The following is a 22,184-nucleotide window of genomic DNA, read 5'->3' as shown; positions in this document are numbered from 1 at the left end:
AGGTGGTGCTTGAGTCCATACTGTCACGCAATATGAAAACTGAGAGAAAATCACAGAGTGCATCAATAATTATAATCATATTTAGTAATAGAATATGGAATATTTAGCAGTACTTTTACTTTTGGTACTTTAAGTACACTTTATTTCAAATACTTTTGTACTTTACTCAAGTATGATTTTAAATGCAGTGTATGTAATGGAGTATTTTTACACTGTAGTTTTGCTACTTGGACAAAAGATCTGAGGACTTCATCCATCACTGCTGACTGTGCATTAAAATGAGATAAGCTTAAAACATACTGCATCAAGTAATAAATTCTACAGTCATAGTGGCTTTGTGAGGCTGTATTTAGGCACAGCAGTGCTTTAAGATAAATGCTAACATCAGCGCTAACATGCTGTTTAACAAGGCATGTTCACCATCTTAGTTTAGCATTTGCTAATTAGCTCTACACATGAAGTACAACTGAGACTGATGGAAAGGTTATTAGTTTTGCATGTATTTAGCAACAACCCAAAATATTAGACCTGGTGATGGCACTGAATGAAAAGTCAGGTGATCGCCAAGGTATAAATCTTTATCCTGAGGGGAACATGAATGTGTGTACTGAATTTCATGGTAAATATATTTCAGTCTGGACCAAATGGATAAACCAACACTGCCACACCTAAAAATCTTAATCTAAGATGTGAACTTTTCTGAAGGTCAGCCCATTTTCTTCTTTCACTCTCGTTTCTTCAACTGATTTAAAAGCATCACATGGCACAGTAAATCTAAACTCTGCTCTTCTTCTTCACAGTGAGAACTTTTACTGTGCTCTGCTATCGATTGTTTACTTTAAGTGATGTAGGACTTTTATCTGTAATAAGTGTTATCTGTCTGTAGGCGTTATGCAACAGTGTTATTGCTGCATTTATTTAAAGAAAGGATATGTATGTCTCCCACACCTGTAGACTACAGCTGGAATGCAAACCATGTGAACTCTAACAGTCCGATAACTGAGGAGCTTTCCTTTAAACACTTAGTGCCAGATGTGTTTAAACACATCTCTGTCCTGCTTTCTGTCTCTGCTGCAGCAGGCAACTTGTTGGTATTTTAAAAAACGTTTGCTCAATCCATTTACAGGTTTCAGTCTACCATAAAGTAACTTCATATTGTAATCATTCAGGCTCACCAGGGTTATTTTTGTGTGTGTTTGGCTGCAGGGGTTCAGGATTTTGTGTGACTGTAGAAATTAATACTTTGGCAACTGCGAAAGATTACATGGTGATCTTGAATCTCCTGAGCTACTTTCAAACCAGATCAGAGCAGAATCACTGGGGAAATAGCAAAAAAAAAAAAAAAAAAATCCCCTAACACAGCCAATCCAGTTATGTAGACTGTGCAGACTCCGCCCCTCGACAGCAGTCAAGAGGACACTGAACTAAAAACAGATTGCTTTCCCCGTAAAAAGAGATGACTGCCAAAAAAAACCCAGACAAAGTTAACTATGGCTCTTTGTATTTGTTGATCTGTAACTGTGTCGCCATGTGTGTGTCTGTGTGTGAGAGGGAGAGCGATCACAACAGTCTCTTGGGGTGAACCAGAAGCCAGCAGCAGAGTTCCGGCCTTCATGACTCTGCCTAAGCTTTCCCGTTACAGTATGTTCACTGAGGGAAATAAATGTGATTATCAAAGCTGTTCTCTCACTAATGTGACGTAACATTTTCCTCTAAAAATAGAACAATTTTGAGCGCCTTTTGGGTTACATTCCTGACATTTATTGCCTGGATTTAACCTGTCTACGTCAAACTGGGGAGGGATTGAATGGCTGGATTTCACTGATTTGTTTCAAAGACGCTGGAAATGAACGTAGTAAACTGATTGCATTCAGCTCAGGACTGATGAACCACTTCAGTAATATTCAGTCTTACCTCTATGCTGTTGTCTGACAGTCTGGCATGCTAACTTATGTTTCCTACGTTCAAAAAAAGACAAGCGGTGTGTGTTCTGTCTAAATGTATGTGGAAAGCTCACTATAGAACAAACAAAGTAAAAGATCTAAAATTTTAGAGCACCAAACGGCCACAAAAAAAGGGACTCTGGATTACACAATGGTGAGGCATTACATACAAGGTAAACATGATCTCCTGATGTAGAGGTCATGTTTGAGAGTTTTGATGAATGATACTGTGGTGTTATTGAACACAGTGGTGTTCTTTTTCTTTTATCCCTTAAGAGTTACGGCAACATAACCAGAACCTTGTATGGAGGGTGTGAGCTGGGACTTTCAAGGAAAACTTTGATATTTTTTTAACCCAAACCCTTTTTTCCCCATGTTTTTTGTGTCTAAGTGACTAATGGGAACAATAATTTTTGAAAATGGTCCAGTACTGAGAGAGAGCACTGTAAAACAGACTGCAAGATGGATCTAAAGGCTGCAATGTAATTGAAACTCAAGCAAGTCCAGTTGCCTACGATATAGCACTTAAGATTACCACAACCTGGATGACTGAGAACCTTCACCAACACTATGTGCATAAATAGTTTCCATTCAATTTGTTTTGGTCTGCTTTTATAGTGTCGTTTGGATGTGTTTCTTTAAAAATACTTTTGTTTTTGTCGCAGCCTGCCTGGCTCAAAAGCTGTGTTAAAAACAGGAAACACAACGGGCTGGCTGACAACAACAATAATTTATTTACCAAAAAATAAATAAAAATCAAACAATGTGCACTGTCAGTCATCAGTAATGCAATGCATGTGTGGGTGTGTGGCAGTGTGTGTGGACAGAGAGAAAGGAAAAAAACAAGAGACCGACAAAGAACGGAGGTACTTATGCCGGAGCACACACCAGGCACAGGTGTGGTTCAATCGGCCACAGACCCTCCTCTCAGCTCTCCCAACATAACAGATGAGAACCAGCAAACAGAGCCATCCAGGACATGGGAGGGAGGGAGGGTGTCACACCATGGAAAGTGGTTTTGTGTTGGTTTTTATCTATCTATTTATTTTGTGTGTGTTTCCTGCATCTTGGTGATCACATTTGGCTGATTGGGGTGGCAGCAATGTATAATGTGAATACACTGAATCTTTTAACCTTTGTGGCTGTATTCTTGTATTCCTGATCTCTGTACCAGGTGGTCCATTGTTAAACTTATTAAGCCTGGGTTTCTGTCTTCTCCTTATCTGCCCCTTGTGGCTATTTGAGAGTTTGCACCTGTATGTGGTGTGTCTGTTGTTCAGTTAGGTTATTCTTTCTATTGATTGGGTTGCACAGTGGACCCCCAAAAAGGTCTCTAAAAAATCCCAAGGATCCCCAGATGGTTAAAGGAAGACAAAAGAGAAAAAAATATATATAACAATGTCAGAAAAAATGAGTTCATATTCCCACTTTTGTCTATTTTTTGTATCGTAAAATATTTTAACTCTTCAGGTGCCTAAAAATCCTTAAAAAGAAACAATCTGAGAAAAGACACCTTTCAATTGAACTGCTCACAGTTCTTGTCCTGAGGGGTCACAAGTAGAGGCTACTTCACCTTAAGAGTCCACTAGTAAGAAAAAGGTTCAGAGCATATAAATGACTTTGCTTTTAAACACTCCTCATAGTGACAGGAAGGCCTGTGATTGATGAACGTCAGCAACATATTTCAATAAAACATGAAGCTACACAGACATTGACCACTTTTATGGCGTGCCACCTTTTTCTGCTTTCATCATGTACGCTTTTGTGGCGTATAAATGTCTTTATGTTTACCTTGCACTAAAAATGAGTCTCTGTTATGCCTCTATACTACGTCTGTGACTGCATTGTAGACTGGTAAATGAAGCCTCTCCACAAACTTCAGAGCACAGACAGTATAATGTGGACATTGTTTTACTGTGACAAGTATAAATAGATAAAGTTGGAAATCAGAGAGATAGCCCATTAACTGTTGTCAGTGAGAATGTACAGGGATAGGAGGACATCTACTGGCTGAACAAGGACACATAACACCCAAGGATAAAACCAACTGGGGAGTCATTTTGACTGCAAATGAAAGCAACATGGCTGAAACCTCAGATGTCAACATACAAATTTCTAGTTATTGAATTATTAAAAGCATAATATCATTCAAAGATAGTCTGCCTCTCTAAACCTTGATTACATTCATAAAATTAATTACCATCAAATCATGTTTTTGAAAAGGAATCAGTGGATTTTGTTCTTTTTTCAGATGTAGAATAAAATATTTTGATGGAATCTGGTACAGTAGTAGGGACCTTTTCAGGTTTCAACGTTTTCTTCAATTTCTCCAGTTCATTCTTCTGCCACTAGATGTCAGTACTGCTCTGTGTCATGTTTCAGATGTGATCATCAATCTGTAGTCCACTGCAAAAGCCGACCATGTAGTGAAATTATTCATTCTAACAACATATAGAAGCAACTGAAATAGACAAGAAACGCCTCCTTTGCAGTTTCCAAACCAACATTCCTGATTTAAAAATGGTAATCTAACAGGTTTCAATATCTTGAAAAGAGCCGGGAAAAACAGCTGAAGAAAAATCTCCAAAGATTTGCATTTGAAATCAAATTATTCAACCTCATTAGTAAATTGCTTTCACGGAGTATAGTAAATGTTGGTGACAGCTGCTGAAGTTTCTCTGCACCGGAAGATGGCGGTGTCAAGCTGTATTTAAACCCGCAGTTCACTCGTCTTATGTTGTTTAAAAAGCGCTCTTGAAGTCTTTTTCAAATATGATAGAACTGTATCTCCAGATTTAACCGCAGCGATATGAACGACTTTTGGGATGTTCTTTTAAAAGCTATATTTTTTCAAAGGAAAACAAATGTTCAACAGAGTATATTTTGTGCAAAAGAACATATTTGAAAAGAAAAGTAAGAGGAAGTTGGCACTGAAGGACAATAATGTATTTAAATGTAGATGATAAGGGTCAAAATCAGCTGTCAGTTGTGCGTAAAGTCATTTTTTTCTCAGATCTTTGAATATTGATTATGAAGACCTGTTTCGACACAAAGTGGTACGATCTTTATTTTCATTTTTTACAATCACTAAATCACACACACACACACACACACACACACACACTGAATCCGTTTTGTTTCCTCAAGTAACGCGGAAAACTGATTTTTTTTCTCCATGTTGCACTGTTAACTTCGAGATTAAAATTGATAACAACATGTTTCTTGATGTTACTGAGCCGAATTACCAGAGATTTTAAGACTTATATACTTTCCCTACTTTTAATGTCTAAAATTGTACGTAGGCGCTATTTGGTTATTTAAGTGTAACATTAACTGGAGTAAGCACCCTCGCCTCTGTCTTAAAGCAACTGACTGGACAGCAGTGCGCACTCGGGATTTTGTATTTAATTAGCATAAAAGATCTTCTGGAGAGCAGCAGGACTGTGCGTCACAGCCATCGGCGAAGATGGGAGGGGGGCACCTATGGGAGTCAACAAACTGCAGTGTGTATTCCTTCCACAGCCGACAAAACCAGTCCGGTTGTTGTGAAATGATGACTTAGCTCACAGTGTTACAGGTGACTGGAGACAGCTGGGAGCGTCTGGGAGCCGAAGGGACGCAGCAGACGGACCTAAAACAGCGAGTGCGCTGATGAAGCCGGCACTGTGAGCTGTGGGTGAATCCCCAACCTGTGAGTGCTGCCCGGGACCAGCGCGTCACCTGAATGACGGGATATGAGACAATGAAGCAACTAAGGAAGACGGGGATAAAACGAGTCCAAGTCACGGGAGTGGAAAAGCGCGTGCGATGACGGACGGCGCAAGGGACAGAGAAGAGGTAAAGCAGAGGGAAGTTATCTAGCTCATTAGTGGAGCTCCCGGTGCTGGAAAAAGAAAACTAAATAAAAGACAGAGCAGATGTGCCAAGCGTGCGTAATTCTTTAAACAAATCAACTGGGGGAAGCCGATTTTCTTTCTCAAAAGACAAGACTTGAGCCGGAAAGGGAGAAAATCATGGAGCCGGAGGGGACCACAGAGGGACAAGCCACTAATATGGCACAATCTGCCGCTTCCAAACTGTCCCAGATGGGCGAAAGAACTAAACAACTGGGCAATGTAATCCAAGACCCAGATCGGCAGAAACGGATTATTCTAGTAATAGTCTGTATAGCACTTTTGTTAGACAACATGCTTTACATGGTAATTGTGCCAATTATACCCGACTACCTTGAAGAGCTACAGAAAGCAGCGGATGACGCTCAAGTCGTTGACTGGCACTCCAACTTCACTAACAGCACCGTCCACAAAACAAGCAAGGGGAACTTCGACCTACAGATTGGAGTTCTTTTTGCCTCCAAGGCCATCCTGCAGCTCCTGGTGAACCCGCTAAGTGGCACGTTCATAGACAGGGTCGGCTATGATATTCCACTTTTCATCGGTCTCAATGTCATGTTTCTGTCCACCCTCACTTTTGCCTTCGCTGAAAACTACGCGACTCTGTTCCTGGCGCGCAGCATGCAGGGCCTCGGCTCGGCTTTCGCGGACACTGCGGGGATCGCTCTGATCGCAGACAGGTACACAGAGGACACAGAGAGGAGCAAAGCGCTGGGTATTGCCTTGGCGTTCATCTCTTTTGGAAGTCTTGTGGCGCCCCCCTTTGGAGGGGTCCTCTATCAGTTTGCAGGGAAGCGGGTGCCCTTCCTGATCCTGGCCTTGATCTGCCTCATTGACGGTGTATTGTGCCTGACTGTGCTGAAGCCCTTCTCTAACCGAGAGAGAGAAAACATGCCAGTGGGCACCCCCATTTATAAACTGATGATTGACCCTTATATAGCTGTAGTGGCTGGTGCTCTGACAATTTGTAACATCCCTCTCGCCTTCCTTGAACCCACTATTGCCAACTGGATGGAGGAAACCATGCATGCCAGCCAGTGGGAGATCGGCATGACATGGTTCCCTGCCTTCTTCCCTCATGTTTTAGGCGTATATCTCACTGTCAAATTAGCAGCCAAGTACCCTCACCTCCAGTGGTTTTACGGGGCTATAGGTATGGTGTTCATAGGCGCGAGCTCCTGCACCGTGCCTGCCTGTAAAAACTTTGGACAGCTCATGATCCCACTGTGCGGAATCTGTTTTGGCATTGCCTTCGTGGACACGGCGCTCCTGCCAACACTGGGTTTCCTGGTGGATGTGCGACATGTGTCGGTGTATGGCAGCGTGTACGCCATCGCAGACATCTCTTACTGCGTGGCCTATGCCCTGGGGCCCGTGGTGGCTGGACAGATAGTGCACGACCTGGGCTTTGTTCAGCTCAACCTCGGCATGGGCCTCGCCAATGTGCTTTACGCACCTGCGCTCCTTCTGCTGAAGAACGTGACACAGATGAAGCCTTCTTTCTCCGAGAGAAACATGCTCCTGGAGGATGGCCCAACGGGGCTGTATGATACGATTAAGATGGAGCAACGAGAGAAGAAAAGAAAGGGCTTGTGTACAACGATCGACGAGAATGGCATTGAAACCTTTGCGCAACGATCGTACTCGGAGGAGGAATCCTCAGGAGGAGAGTATGCGTAAAAGACCTTTAACTGAGTGTAAAACTATCAAAGTGCCCATGTAGAGTTGTGTGCATCCCGTCCGATTCAATCAATTGCATAACACGATTAGGATTGTGTAACGACATAAATTATTTACTGCTCCTGGTGACAATTCCTCCGGGTATTGTCAAATCAAGTAGCTTCAAGCTTTTGCAGTAGAAAGGCGCTCGCTGGCGTTTGTTCATCTTAAAGTGAGAGTATCGTGAATGATTTGTTGAGATAAATGTCTACTCATTAACAGTATTTATCACTGTATCAGAAACTGACTCATATTCAGGGATTATGTGTAAATGTATTTTAAGGAAAGAACAATTGTAACGTATGCGTCTTTCAATGTAACCTGTATTCAGTATTTTTTTTGCCAGAGCTGTGCTGCTAAACTGAATATGCAATACTGTGTCACACGACGCTGTTGGAGAGATGAACATGAACTGAAATGTGAGTCTTGTTGTCTGGTTATTTTGTTAATCTTGGATGATGTACTTCTGGAATGCATAGCCTCATTGTGTGATCTGCGACTGTACATACATGTATATTCATGTACATAATTAAATGAATATTATGTGAATGAGACTGGTCATGGGAATCATTTATTTAGGCAATTAATGAAATTACTTTTTACAGTAAATGACACATTTATTGTCCACAACAGGTGAAGGGTCCATACTAACAGAATTATCATGATAATACATAAAAATTGTGGTTATATTTATAAAGTGTACACTCCTGCATTTTTGCCTTTGTGTGTGCATTAATTGAAAAACCGAAAATTAAACTTACTGAGGCCTACCCAGAGATAGTTTTGTGATGCTCATTAGTTAAACGGCAACTTCTAAAAAAAATAGTTTGGGTACAAATTCTAACAATAATTTTATGTCAACAAACAGTTTGTCAAAGCATCTGCGCTCCTCCAAAACGCAAATCTTTGCATATAATATTAAATATACACAACGCCAATTAAGTCTGTCAAATGCAGTGAGGTGGAAGCAATGTATGCGCCGACGGAAAGTGTTATAAATTCAGACAGCCAAAGGAAGAAGTCCATGCAAAACACATCCTAATTGTTCCCCTGCACAGCGTGTGAGCATCCGAGGCGTTCAGCCGGTGTCTAAATAAGGTGGGCTGAAGATGTAAAGTGCCAAATAAACTTCTCGGCGAATAGCAGGACTTCTGGGAGGAGCCTGGCAGCCAGGAGGGTGAGGTACCCTCTCAGCATCTCTCCTGAGCCAGCGAGGGAGTTGCGCTCTTGCCATGCTGAGGATTCAAATATGCTCAAAATGATGGCAGGAGAAAAATAGTGAAATTTAAAGAGAAATTACCCCAGAAATGGATTCACGTCTGAATGGATGAACCTAAAATCGTTGCTTGATCCCCAGGACGAGTGGGATTGCCTTTTTCCTTTCTGGTGAGTAAAACATTTAATTTTTAAGTGATGGTTTATTTCAGTTTGGTAAATGTTATTTAAGAGTGCTGTATTTGAACATCTTGTAAAGTGCACAGCAAATTTCTGGAGTGGAATAATCTGGAGTTAGATTAAAAAGAGTGATGGAGTTAGATTTTTGGAGTTTATTTTCTCATGTAGACAACAGCTTGGGTTCAAGCATTATCTTTGGCGGAGTAATATTTTGGTGTTCATTCACTGGGTGTTGAGCGTGATTCAACTCGACTGCGATGTCAATTAATCCCTTCAGACTAACGGTACATCTCTGCTGCTGCCGAGCCTAGAGGTCTCTCCTTAGACTTTGTTTAGACTCGTAAGGCAGGTAATAGCTCTATTTTACTTTCCAAACTAGATGTCAGGTTGTGAGAGATTAATTGTCAGAGTAACTTCAATATAATGATGTATTTTTGAAGCTTAACACACAAGAATTTGACGTTGTCACTTGCAAAAAAAAAAAACACCTGTTTTCTGTAGTTTGTTATTGGAAATGCTTTACTTTAAAAGCAGATTATTCTGGTCCTGTTAAAATGCGTAGTTTAAACACTAGAATACACAGAAGACATATGTGCATCTTCACATTGATTCACAAGCCACTGTCAACCTTACAAAATCATTCAAGTGTTATGAAGTTGAATATTGTGTTGGCCTCCTTGATTGCACAGGCACTGTTGAAAACATGCCAGTGTTCAGAAAATTAACCACTATCATTTTGCATAATGGCAAGATTGTTTTAGTAATGTTTGGTATGAAACCTGTTTCCATGCTTTCCATGTGAGTGAAAACATCCCCAGGAAGATACTGGTGGGAGAGATAAGGCATGTCAAATGTTTTGATACCCAAATAGGGGTGATTCGTCTTTTTTTGTTGCATCAGAGAAACATTTTATTTAGGTTGTCAACATTGTGAAGTGATTCTTGCTTTAATGTTTTACATAATTAAAGTTAAAAGCCCTTCATGTTGACATGATCCTGCATCACAGATAAGTTTCGTGCAGTGTTAAAATAACTATATGTATTGTATTGACAATGTGTGTACAGTTTTGTCTATACATCCATTTTATTTACTTATTTTATTTATTTGTCACTTTTATTTTGACCACACAATGTGACTGCTATAGCTGCCCTATCAGTTTGTTTTAATATGAATGTTTGCTGTAACATAAAAAGTATTAATTCTATTTTGTTATACAAGAACTTATCCATGCCGCATGGAGTTTTGAACACACTGTGGAAGGATTTTGCAACTTAAACATTTAGAATAATCAATGTTTTTTTGTGTGTGTGATTATTTTCACCTAAAACCTTTTTAGTATTGTAAAATATTAACTCCACACATGTTAATAAAACCTACTTCTAAGTGTTGTCTGTTAACACTACAAAAGTAGTTATGATAAAATCAACTCAAGGACAGAGCTGTATTTTACTCGACTTGGGATTAATGTTTTAACTCTTGAACAGGGTTCAAAGTTCAGCTCCCAAAAAAGAGTTACTTCAACTCTCCCCTAGAGCTTCATTAGCTGGTCTCACATGTACACTTGAGTTGAGTTGAACACCCAGAGAGTTTACTGAAGTGATGCATTTTATTTATTGAGTACTGCTGTACATTTGTCTTAAATATTCTCACAGTTGTGCAACGTTTAAAGTGAACTGCAGACTGTAATAGTAACTGATGGATATTGTAAATTGCCGGAACTTGTTACTGATATAATTTTATTTGTGGACATAGAGTCTGTCTCAAAGGCTGCTCTTCTGTGCACCGCCAACATGCCAGTTCTGGACCAAGAGCCCTCCAAGGACTTAGGGGGCAGCGATGTAAATACATATGTATATATACACATATTTATATTGTATAAATGTATGTTTTACTAGAATAAGCATGATAGATTAGTTTGGAACGTCAAAAATCAAATTGAAGTTAAGAATATTATTAAAACTGAGACATAAAAGTGACTTTAGGAATCTATGAATGAGATTTTATAAGAATATGCTTTGAAATTTTAATTAAATATCTCATTCTGTGTCAAGTGAAGGGAATAACAAGTAATACAACAAGTAGTAGTACAACTGCAAAGTGAATAATTATTGATTTAAAGTATTTTCATGATAAATTCTATTTATAAAAAGGTGAAATGCATGTGACAGAGGAGATTCAGAAATTTAAATGAACTGCTGTTACAAATTTAGGTAAAATAAAGAGTTTTTCTTCCCTAACACTGCTCAGGGTCTTCCTAAGCTGCCAGTCCCGGCCCTGAAAGAAACACTGGACATGTACCTGAGATGCATGAAGCACCTGCTCACAGAGGAGCAGTTCAACAAGACCCAAAATGCAGTGAAGCAGTTTGGAGCCCCTGGAGGAGTGGGGGAGCTACTACAGAGCAAACTCACGGAGAGGAGGGAGAACAAGGCAAACTGGGTAAATAAAATTAGTCAAAAGTCAAGTAATTTCAAATCCCTTGACAAATTGTTTTCAAGTAGTGACACTTAATAATGAAACTTATGTGCTTGTTTATTTTAAAGTTCAGACTTGAATGATTAACACTGCTAAGAACACATAAAGTGCAAACCAGTAATTTATATTTTTAAATACAAATTTGATGTATGATTTATAAGAGCAAATAAACTGCTTTCTGTGTTATAGGTTTAATTTACACAGTTGTTTAGAAACCTTACTGATGTAAACAAATACTTAGGCCTTTAAGCAAATCCCTCCATGCCTGACTGTAGGTGTATGACTACTGGCTGAATGACATGTACCTGAACAACAGACTGGCTCTGCCCGTCAACTCCAGTCCTGTGATGGTCTTCCCACAGCAGCACTTCAGGGCTCCCATCGACTCTTTACGGTACAAGACGCTGCACAACAGAGACAGAGGAGTCATGAGGAAAACCTCACAGGACAGGACACAGATGTATACAACAGATACTGTAAATAAACAAGCTGCAATTACCATGCATTGTAATAAAGGCAATTTTTGATGGTTACAGCACAAAGACGTGAGAAATGATAGCGAACTGTATAAATTACTCATAGACTGGCTTTGATTGATTATAGGAAATTGAACACTTCCTTGCTACACATTAACAGATAGGGTCATTACCCACAACACCTCAAGGACCGAGAGGCCACGCCAGGTCTCTGGTGTCAAGGCTAAGAGGCAATGAAGGCTGTGGTTTGGTTAACGTGGTATTGATCTCCTTAACCAGATGATTTACATACAGCATTTATACTGATAGGTGTAATACAGCAACACAAGAACGAGGCTAAATGTAGCGAATTATTGCCACAAGTACAGAGAGAATGAGAGGAAGTAACTGAGTACAACATGTGTGTGTATTGGGAAGTCTTTTACAAAGTGAAGGTTTTCTTTTCTAGGTTTGCCGCACACTTGATTTCTGGAGTTTTGGAGTATAAGACACTTCTTGATTCGTAAGTTAACGTACAATGTGAGCACGATCATCTTCAGCTGTGGGTCATGTGTGAATAAAAGGCCTGACAGAGTAATATATATCTGTGTGTAGACGTGCTCTCCCTGTGGACTACGCCCGGGGCCAGCTGGCTGGAACCCCTCTGTGTATGGAGCAGTACTATCGCCTCTTCACTTCCTACCGCCTACCGGGGTCTGAGAGGGATACACTGGTGGCCCAGGAGAGCAGCGTGATGCCAGAACCTGAACACATCATTGTGGCTTGTAAAAACCAGGTCAGGCACACTGAGAAAAACATGCCACAGACTTCAGACAAAGGACCAGTTACTAGTTTTTTCTGATGTTTTCAACCACATCATATGGTCACAATCAGCAGATGATGAGTTTGCCTAGTTGACATGGTAATGAATCAGCTGACATTTGAGCTTAGCACTTTCAGGACCTCTCATCTGTGTTGGCATATAGGTGAAGCATGAACATTAATTCTTGACTTTGGAAAGAGCAGTTTGACAAAGCAGTCTCGATCCTTTTGGTTCTTCTTCATCCAAGGTCAAGAATGAGCCTTCAGATTAAACATCTGAGCTGAATTCAGAGCAGATCAGCTCACAGAGTCACAGTTACACTTATAATACATCATGTCCCTGTCACAGCAGAACATTTGGATCATCACTCACTGTATCTGATGGTACTGTAAACAGGCTCTGGGGGCACAAAACGTAATTCCCAATGAGTAACAGCCACAAGACACAGACAAGTGCTCTCTGTTAATTTAATTACCTAGAACATGTGTGACATTTGCACATCAACAAGAAATCTTCAGATTGTCACTACGTTGCAGCTCCACAGAGGTTCTCCAGTTATATTAGAAGAGTCAAATAAGCTCAAACAAGTCTTCAAAAAAGTAAATCAGTTAAAGAGATGGCGGCACGGTGGTACAGTGTTTAGTATTGTCGCCTCACAGCAAGAGGGTTCCTGGTTCAAACCCTGAGGTGGGGGAGCCCTTCTGTGCAGAGTTTGCATGTTCTCCCCGTGTCAGCGTGGCTTTTCTGCGGGTACACCGACTTCCTCCCACAGTCCAAAGACATGCAGGTTAATTGGTGACTCTAAATTGCCCGTAGGTGTGAATGTGAGTGTGAATGGTTGTCTGTCTCTATGTGTCAGCCCTGTGATAGTCTGGTGACCTGTCCAAGGTGTACCCCACCTCTTGCCCATTGTTGGCTGGGATAGGCTCCAGCTCCTGCGACCCCCAACAGGATAAGCAGCTATGGAAAAAGCAGTTGAAGATGCTCACTTACTAGTAATGGACCAGTATTGTCACTCTAGACTAAACTGAAACACCATGATTCAGCCTGTGCATACTGTATTCCTCTACACACACTGGTTTCTGGTGAAATGAGGGATTATTACAAATATTCTGGGTGTGCTTACTTTGTTTTACCTCCAAATAAAGTGGTTAGAAAAGAACATCTAGCCAAACTGTTGCTGTTTTAACATGTCTGACATTATGATCATTTGTTTCTTGCCCCGTTGGACTTAATCAGAATTCATCTTAAAGTCTCTGCTGCCCCTCACTATGCACATCCTGCCAGACATCCCCATGTCCCCATGTCTTGTCTGGAAACAATACTTCTATGTGCTTCAGCCTGCAGTACAGATTTACAACCAATTACTGAACCTCTGTCCAGTTCTTCGTGCTGGATGTGGTAATCAACTTCCGCCGCCTGAATGAAAGAGACCTGCTGACTCAGCTGGAGAAGATCGCCAGGATGGCTGACAATGAAGAAGAGCGGCTCCCACCTATTGGTCTCCTCACGTCAGATGGACGGACAGAGTGGGCCGAGTCTCGCAGTGTGCTAATGAGAGGTATGAGACCAGGTGGATGTCAGTGTTTCCAAGACTGTTTGCTCCACCAAACTGACAGTTTTTTTGTGTGTGCTGTGCTCTAGAGTCTACTAACAGGGACTCTCTGGACATGATTGAGCGTTGTCTCTGTCTAGTCTGTTTGGATGACGCCACTGGGGTTGAGCAAAGTGACACCACACGTGCCATGTTGATGCTGCATGGCGGAGGAGTGGCCAAGAATGGAGGCAACCGCTGGTATGACAAGCCGATGCAGGTTAGTGAGCACAGCTAGCTAGTAAGGCTACTTTAATGTGTGCCTCCTTAACTTACAGCACACTGTGTGCCCTGCATTTTCTTAGAGAATTGGGGAAAAGAAAGAATCACGTGAGGATGAAAGGCATGTAGATGACTGAGGGAAGCTACAACTCCTTAATTAGTGTGGAAAATAACATAATTATTAAATTTATGTTCCTCTCTCTGGATGTAATTAGCCAATCCCATACCAAATCAAGAATTTACATTTAAAGAAATTCTGACAGAGAGTGGACGTTCCCATTGGATTACAAGCTGTCAGCCTGATGTCATTAGCATGAACTTTGATGGAGATGTTTTGATGAAGAATTCAGATCACTTGAATGAACTTGAGGCTTCCTCTCTAAATTATTTCTTCACTGCAGGGTGTAACATGTGGATGAAATGTATATGCAGGAACATGTGGTTACAGTAAAGAGCAGAATGCACAAGTATAGCGATGCAATTGAATATGAGTTGAATCCCAGATAATCTAGCATTGCAGTTTGGTTCAACTCAAGAAATTCACATTGACAATAGCATGACTGTGTCAGTTTGTCGTAGGAGCTGACGGCTGCTGCGGAGTCGTGTGTGAACACTCGCCATTTGAGGGAATCGTCCTCGTCCAGTGCACAGAGTATCTACTCAAATACATGTAAGAGATGGAAAATGTGTGTGTGATACTGGTTGGCATATGCTCAGAAAATCCAAATAAGACTATCCTAAAAAAACATGCCAAATTATATATTCCCATGTGACATCAGGATTGGCAGCCCATCAAAGCTGGTCAGGGCTGCGAGTGTGAGCGAGCTGCCTGCACCACGCAGGCTCCGCTGGAAGTGTACTCCAGAGATTCACAAACTCCTCACTTCTTCTGCTGACAAACTACAGAGGTGTGGGTTTACTCTGGTTTCTGTGCTATTAAATACATGGATAAATGTTCTCATCTCACAGCAGGATTTAATCTTATATCCTTATTTATCCTTATTTGCTCAGACAGGTGAAAAATCTGGATATGAATGTCCACAAATTCTACGATTATGGGAAAGAGTTCATCAAGAAGCAGAAAATGAGTCCAGATGCCTACATCCAGGTTGCTCTTCAGTTAGCCTACTACCGGTAAGAAAAAGATAATCATAACAGGACTGATTGTCACACATCATATTAACCCAGAGCACCAAGCTACAAGGCTTTTCTTTTTGTGTGTTACTGCAGATGTCATGGCAGACAGGTGGCGACCTATGAGAGTGCTTCTATACGGCGTTTTAAGGAAGGCAGAGTGGACAACATCCGCTCAGCCACACCAGAAGCCCTGATGTTTATCAAAGCAATGACTGATGGGAGCTCAAGCACAAGTGTAAGATGCTTAAATGACTAAATAAATAAAGGGATTTAATAATATAGTTACTGATTCTCTGTTGTTCATGTCTCCAGGATGCAGAAAAGATGGAGCTGTTACGAGGTGCAATAACCGCGCAGACAAAGTACACTATTCTGGTGACTATTCTCTAACCTTCTCTAACCAGATTCCTGTTACAATGTTGAATTTACTTGTTAAAAAAAATACACTAACATATGTATTCATTCTCCTCTCCAGGCTATTACAGGGATGGCGATAGACAATCACTTACTCGGACTACGTGAAATTGCACAAGAACTGAAGATAGAGAAGCCGGAAATATTCAAAGACGAAGCCTATCTCATCAGTAATCAGTTCATTCTCTCTACAAGTCAGGTACTGTCATCTGATTTTAAACATTAGACTGAAGGTATATTTAATCAAAAGCATAATAAAGAGGCACTATAATGTGTCCTTCTGTGGCTCCGTAGGGCGCTCTCATTAGTCTGAAAGTTTAACATAAGTGTCATCATGGTTTTCTTGGCTTGTACTTGAGACGTAAAATTTGCAACAGAAAGTTTGACATTCAAACTCTAGGAGTGAGGTTTGAAAGAAGTCTGCATTTAGGAGCCAAGATGTTTCTAATGAATATCGCTGCAACTCTAATGATTATTGTCATTATTAATTAATCTGCAGATTACTTTCTCGATTAACTGTTTGATCACAATATGCTGAAACACAGGGTGATGTCAACCAGTGTCTTGCTCTGTTGGACCAACAGTTCAGAACCAAAAAATTCTTGGATAATTTTAATAACAAGACAAACTTTTAATCCTCACATTTGAGAACCTGGAACCATCAGAATTTTAGCTCTATAGTTCACTCTGTTGGTTGATTAGTCTGTGGTTGGTATACAAAAATTTCCCCACCTTTTGTCAGCCACAGCCATAGGAGGCTGAAATGTGGCAACTAGGCGGTCAAGTGTGTGAGAGTGTGTGTAAAGGAGCGTTTGTCTTCATGCTAGTTGGCTAAAAGTGTGATATAGTGGGAATGGCCTATAACAAAAATCCCAATAACTTCCAAATGGACTCAAAGACTGGCACGAGATTTTGCAGAAAGATGGTCAGAAGCCAGAGGACAGCTGACTAACTCTTCATGCCACAAAGGGGGGCTGCAATAAAAAGGCACATAACTTCTAAACAGATTCACTTCACATGACTAAAGACACACTCACAGAGACAGACATGCAAACACACCATTTTGCCATGTCCCCTTTCATAACTCACCAACTAGCTGGAGGAACCAATGGACAAGTGATAAGTGTTGGTGAGGTTGTGTTTGTATGTGTGTGAGTGAGAGACAATATGGAAATGCGTGGATGCATGCACATACGTGTACCCAGCTATTGCGGATTTACATTTGCTGCTTAAAAAATTACTTAAACAACAAATCAATTAACAAAATAATTGGAATTCATTTAAATTCAACTGATTCTTTCAATAATTGATTAATTGTTGCATCTCTAAATGAAAGACACTGCTGAGTTGCATCATGGAAAGTGCTGACATTCCAATATTTTTGGACCATGACCCATATTAGAGACAAAGATAGGGTCAGTCTCAGCTACCTTAGTTTTGATAATTCTTTTCTGTCTCTTTTAAGTCCCCCAAATTTATGGAAGGTCAATTCTAAATCACTGGAGTATCACTTTAATGTGCACTACAAGCAACAAGACAGGCACAACTAGAGAGATGGAGACTTGATTTTAAGAAAATGTCATAAAGGTTTTGTTTATATAACTGTCAGACTCTCAATAGTCTTGTCTCAACCTTCCCACCTACAGCAGTACTTGAACACACCAGTTAAACTGTGGGCTCTTCCTTCAGGTTCCTACAACTGTTGAGATGTTCTGCTGCTATGGACCCGTGGTTCCAAATGGATATGGAGCGTGCTACAACCCTCAGTCGGACCACATTATCTTCTCAGTGTCCAGTTTCCGTGAGAGTGAGCAGACGTGTTCGGCAAAATTTGTCAAGTGTCTGGAACAGGGACTCCTGGACATGAGGGATCTGTGCAATAAATATAACTCCAGCTCCAATCTGACCCAGCAAAGACAGGGTCAGACGTTGGAGACGCACACACAAACAGACACAAACTGGCAAAGAAAGACACCACAGAGACCAGCTGACCTGACCAAGAATCAGCAAACACTGCCACAGGTCGTGCTGAAGACACCAGACCAGACTAAAGTGGAGGCTCAGACCCAGACTGTAGCACTGGGAGAGGCTTTGAAGAACGGACGTCAATCATAAGAAACTGACGGTGAAAATAGTGGTGGTGTGATTTTAAATGTGTGTTTTGTGCTGCAACAATGTAACTGTGATCCAAAATGTCACGTAAAGCTGTTTTGTTGTATCCTGTACTGTAAAATGTATGAAGTGCTGATGATAATCTAATTTACTTATTCTTAGAGAATATTAGAAGTGGTTGGTTCTTACAGAAGATGTTTTCAGGTGTTGTACCACAAAAAATATCACATATACTGCAGTGATTTAAATGTCTGTCAAAATGTTTAACTATATGAAGCTAAAAAAATCAAGCCACATTTGAGTTTTGATTGTTGTTTTGCACCAAATTGAGATGAATCAGCCAAAGAAAAGAGTAAATGCATTGTTTGTTAAAGCAATCTAGGAGTCTGTGAGTTATGATAAATGGCTGATTGTCTCTGTATATATCTATTTGCAAATCGCATGCTGCTATCTAATGATTTTCTGAAGATTAAGGTACACTGTATAACTACAATCTTCTATGCAATTAGTGTTGTCTTCATAAGTTGTGTCTGATGTGCCAACAATACAGGTACTTAAATGTCTACTAAATTTTTTTTATAAAGTTCACTAGACAATTAGTTCATATTGTACTGGAAAAAAAGGGATACTGTTTAGTTTATCAAAGAATGTTAAATGTGATTAAACTGTGTATTTGTACATTTGTGAGCAGAAGATATCAATTAAGTTATTTATTTTTGTATGATATAACTTAATGTTACAAAGTGTAAATGTAAGCTATAAAAGTAAGTACAGGAAACTTACTAACCAGAGGTGATCACTGTGTTTATGACTGTCCAAATATTGTATTTATTAAGTATTGCTGAACATTAACAGAAAAAAAAGCTAATCATATTAGGGCTTAAGTTCATTTTGCTGTTTACAGAGTAGATACCATGTTTAAGTTTAAAAAAAAAAAATCTCTTCTAAATGTGTTTTGTGATTCACATATCCATTTAGTGCACATGAAGCAGCTCTGTGTGTCTCTACCTGCTCTGAATTTATGGAGCAGTGGCATTAAGGAATCAGAATATGTCCATTTGATTTATAAAAAAAATTATGTATTTATTTTTACAAAGACAATGCACATTAATCAATACCACTGTAAATGTGCCAGCGTTAAACAGAACTCTTGGAATTATATGAATTTATTTATTTTTTTGTAAAGTATAATTATCATCATGACATAGTAAGTTATATTATAGTTTCGTATCTGTGATATATGGTACAAGGTCAAATGTATAATAAAGTTTCTTGAATTGAAGAGACTCTGAGTCCTAATTATCAGAAACCTTTTCATTTAGTGGAAATAACATCTTGTGAAATCTGTTATTAATATCTTTTAAAGGGTACAGTGTGGTTCTCATATTGAGACTTAATATCTTATAAGGGTTTGGAAACATCTCATAGCCTAGTATTTGACTTAATATAGTCTAATTCAATTCAATTCAATCCAACAGAACTTTATTTATCCTGAAGGAAATTATTGTGCCAGATAATGCCTAAAATTAACGTTCACAAACCAGTAACAACCAGTAGGTTCCCTGGGTCAGGGTCACACACTGGGCCTATAGCTGTTTAAAACATTATTACAGTTTAAATATGAGTCAAAATATTCAAAATATACAAGACATAAAGGGTGATAAAGTGATTCTCATACATGTAATGTAGTGTGTCTAACTATCTAACAAGTGGAGCAAATGGGATTGCTGGACACATTTCAGAGAGGCCATGTTGGCAATGGGTGCACTGTGTGTAACGGTTACCCAGGTGACTATAGCAAACAATGCCGAAAAACGCGCGTGTGACACTTTGCTACGGACCTTATGAATCCAGTGGAGTGGTTAAACACAGGACCTTCCGCCTGCAGGGTCTCCAGGGTAAGGACACCCACATGTTGTCTGCTTTCTTGACTCTTTTAGGTGAGGTTAAACACTGCTTGTCCACCGTCCAACATGTCCGCAGCCGCTCTGGAGGCGCGCGGGCACCAGTGCGTCTTGGAGGAAACGCGCGAGTGGAACATGGTGGAGCTCGTGGTCAACGGGGAGCTCGTCTTCAGCTGTAACATACAGCAGCTGGAGTTTGGTGAGTTTGGTGAGCTGTGACGGAAAACGAAGGCGACGTGTGACGTTGTTGTGATGTCACTGTGATGTAAACCAGAGTCACTGATCATGTTTCTTTTCCCTGAAGGTGGAGATGGACAGCTGGACCCTGTCTGTAAAGAGGCTGTGACTGCTGTGGAGAACGCTTACTGAAGATGACAGAAAACAAACACCCATGTGCATATTTGCTATTTTCTTATTCAATAACCCAGACAACAGTTACTTTTATATATAAATAAATTTCTGCTTTTTTATCTGAGTTGCTTCATGCTGTTGGTGATGGGTTTAACAGCGCTGACAGTAGGCCTACATTATTGCAAGGCTGCTGCCCCTGGGCCCCAGAAGTTGCACATTAACTGTATGTGATTTGGTATTGCAGATCTGTAAGGGAATTTACATCATTAATGTGCACTACAGTGGGACTTGCATCATTATCTTGTGGGCCAGTCTTTTTTAGAGGGGCCTTTGTCAAAATAAGGTTTTAACACATTCATTGTGTAAGCTTATATTGCACTCATCTGGTGCATATTCCAGGGTTATGTTTAGGTCTACTTTTTGCTTACTCCTACATTATGTTTAGTTAGGACAAATTCACTTTTGGGGCAGCAGAAGCTTAGTCTACAGGAACTTGAGTTGGAAAACAGAGGGTGGCATGGCAGGTGGAAAAGTGCCAGTTTGCCTCCTGGACATTGCCCTTGAGCAAGAAACCAACCCCCCACCTACTCCATGGGCAGCCCTCTCTGGCTTATTATTTAATGCATATATAGGGGCTGTTTGTGCATGTGTGTGTATTTCAGGCCTGACAACATAGTAAAAACACTGAGTTTCCCCTCACGGATTAATGAAGTATATCTCCAAGTATTTCTCTTCTTCTTCTAATTGACTCACAGTTGTATAACTCCAGCACATTTACAAGATGATTTCTGGGTTTCTGGGCAAACAACAAATATGCCATGTGTAGTCCACTGTGAGTACTTTAATCAAAGGTATACTATACAGGACTTTCCTAAAAAACAATGTATACACTGATACAGAAGTAATCCTTTTTAATCATTACTTATGACCCACTAGAAGTGTGTTGTTGTGTATTTATCTGCAGAGACTCTGCTTGTATTTTCTTATTTTCTGTGTTAGGGACGCTTATGGGTGTGTACCCCCACAGTGCTCAGGTGAGGTCAGAGCTTTGTAAAAATGTAGCCATGATTGTCCATGATTTACCACTGACTGTGTGATTCTGGATTCTGTGTGTTATGTATTGTAATGTCTGTTTTGTTGTACTTATGACCACTGTCTGTATCTCAAATTGCCCCTCTGAGGACATCAAAGTTTTACCTTACCTTACGCTTTCGAGGACCACATCACCAAAAAAATGCAACCATTGCCATCTGGGGTTAGCTTTTACTTTCACTTTTGTCGGTATGTGTGTTCACAGTTACTGACAAACCTGCAGAGTATACCTTTAATGAGAAACTGGGAGAGGACAAGGTGCATACATGATGCACAGAAGGGGACAGGTGTGGTGTGGGCGGTCAACAGGGGCTGCATAAGCAAATTTTTACCCTTGTGTGTACAATTACTACAGCCAGATGTGAAAAGTATGACATAACAGTAACTAAAAACAGTAGCAGAATATTGAGAAGATATCAGTGGCACAGCTTGAAGAGAATCATACAGCTTGCAAACTGGCTCTAATGTCAGTCACACATCGATATATATATTTCAAGTCTGCTAACAGCAGATTGGTCTGGTCATATCATCAAAACCTTTGAGTGCGTTAAAATGAGAAAAAGATGCATTTTACTGCACATGAATTCAACCTTTCGTTCATCAATAGAATAATCTGTTATTTCGTGCTTTAAACTATAGACTTTTTTATGCTGTC

General features: G+C 40.2%; 3 protein-coding genes across 5 annotated transcripts in view; all 3 read left to right on the top strand.

Annotated features, from left to right (window-relative positions):
• Window positions 1-5,442: 5,442 nt before the first annotated feature.
• Window positions 5,443-8,127, top strand: slc18a3a (solute carrier family 18 member 3a). The gene has a single exon (XM_050071888.1). It carries the CDS (start codon window positions 5,957-5,959, stop codon window positions 7,514-7,516), a length of 1,560 nt encoding a protein of 519 aa, XP_049927845.1. The 5' UTR covers window positions 5,443-5,956; the 3' UTR covers window positions 7,517-8,127.
• A 530-nt stretch (window positions 8,128-8,657) lies between these two features.
• Window positions 8,658-22,184, top strand: part of chata (choline O-acetyltransferase a) — an 83,920-nt gene continuing 70,393 nt past the window's right edge. Inside the window, exons 1-15 of one of the 3 annotated variants that reach the window (XR_007571759.1) lie at window positions 8,659-8,941; window positions 10,703-10,788; window positions 11,198-11,389; window positions 11,701-11,819; window positions 12,350-12,403; window positions 12,496-12,676; window positions 14,087-14,264; window positions 14,348-14,517; window positions 15,089-15,189; window positions 15,299-15,427; window positions 15,531-15,653; window positions 15,750-15,891; window positions 15,969-16,031; window positions 16,132-16,269; window positions 17,760-19,362. Coding sequence is in view for 2 of the 3 variants with exons in the window: in XM_050071886.1 (XP_049927843.1) it covers window positions 10,741-10,788; window positions 11,198-11,389; window positions 11,701-11,819; window positions 12,350-12,403; window positions 12,496-12,676; window positions 14,087-14,264; window positions 14,348-14,517; window positions 15,089-15,189; window positions 15,299-15,427; window positions 15,531-15,653; window positions 15,750-15,891; window positions 15,969-16,031; window positions 16,132-16,269; window positions 17,760-18,185 (2,064 nt within the window). In the remaining variant the exon portion in view is untranslated. Of the gene's footprint in view, window positions 8,942-10,702; window positions 10,789-11,197; window positions 11,390-11,700; window positions 11,820-12,349; window positions 12,404-12,495; window positions 12,677-14,086; window positions 14,265-14,347; window positions 14,518-15,088; window positions 15,190-15,298; window positions 15,428-15,530; window positions 15,654-15,749; window positions 15,892-15,968; window positions 16,032-16,131; window positions 16,270-17,759; window positions 19,422-22,184 lie in introns of those variants that run through there. The other 2 variants (XM_050071886.1, XM_050071887.1) reach the window with 2 other exon arrangements.
• c19h10orf53 (chromosome 19 C10orf53 homolog) lies at window positions 19,957-20,561 on the top strand. Its single transcript, XM_050071889.1, has 3 exons — window positions 19,957-20,080; window positions 20,166-20,285; window positions 20,391-20,561. Exons 1-3 carry the CDS (start codon window positions 19,987-19,989, stop codon window positions 20,453-20,455), a joined length of 279 nt encoding a protein of 92 aa, XP_049927846.1. The 5' UTR covers window positions 19,957-19,986; the 3' UTR covers window positions 20,456-20,561.

The sequence above is a fragment of the Epinephelus moara genome, chromosome 19 (assembly GCF_006386435.1).
Source record: "Epinephelus moara isolate mb chromosome 19, YSFRI_EMoa_1.0, whole genome shotgun sequence".
Taxonomy (NCBI): Eukaryota; Metazoa; Chordata; class Actinopteri; order Perciformes; family Serranidae; genus Epinephelus; species Epinephelus moara.
The sequence above is the reverse complement of the archived record's forward strand: the minus strand, read 5'-3'. Positions and strand labels throughout refer to the sequence as shown.

Excerpts from the sequence above, each read along its gene's own strand:
- c19h10orf53 (XM_050071889.1), top strand. The coding sequence starts at position 19,987 with ATGCCGAAAAACGCGCGTGTGACACTTTGCTACGGACCTTATGAATCC. Across the intron at positions 20,081-20,165 it reads CCGCCTGCAGGGTCTCCAGG|CCGCTCTGGAGGCGCGCGGG; the intron begins GTAAGGACACCC and ends ACATGTCCGCAG. Across the intron at positions 20,286-20,390 it reads CATACAGCAGCTGGAGTTTG|GTGGAGATGGACAGCTGGAC; the intron begins GTGAGTTTGGTG and ends TTTTCCCTGAAG.
- slc18a3a (XM_050071888.1), top strand. The coding sequence starts at position 5,957 with ATGGAGCCGGAGGGGACCACAGAGGGACAAGCCACTAATATGGCACAA.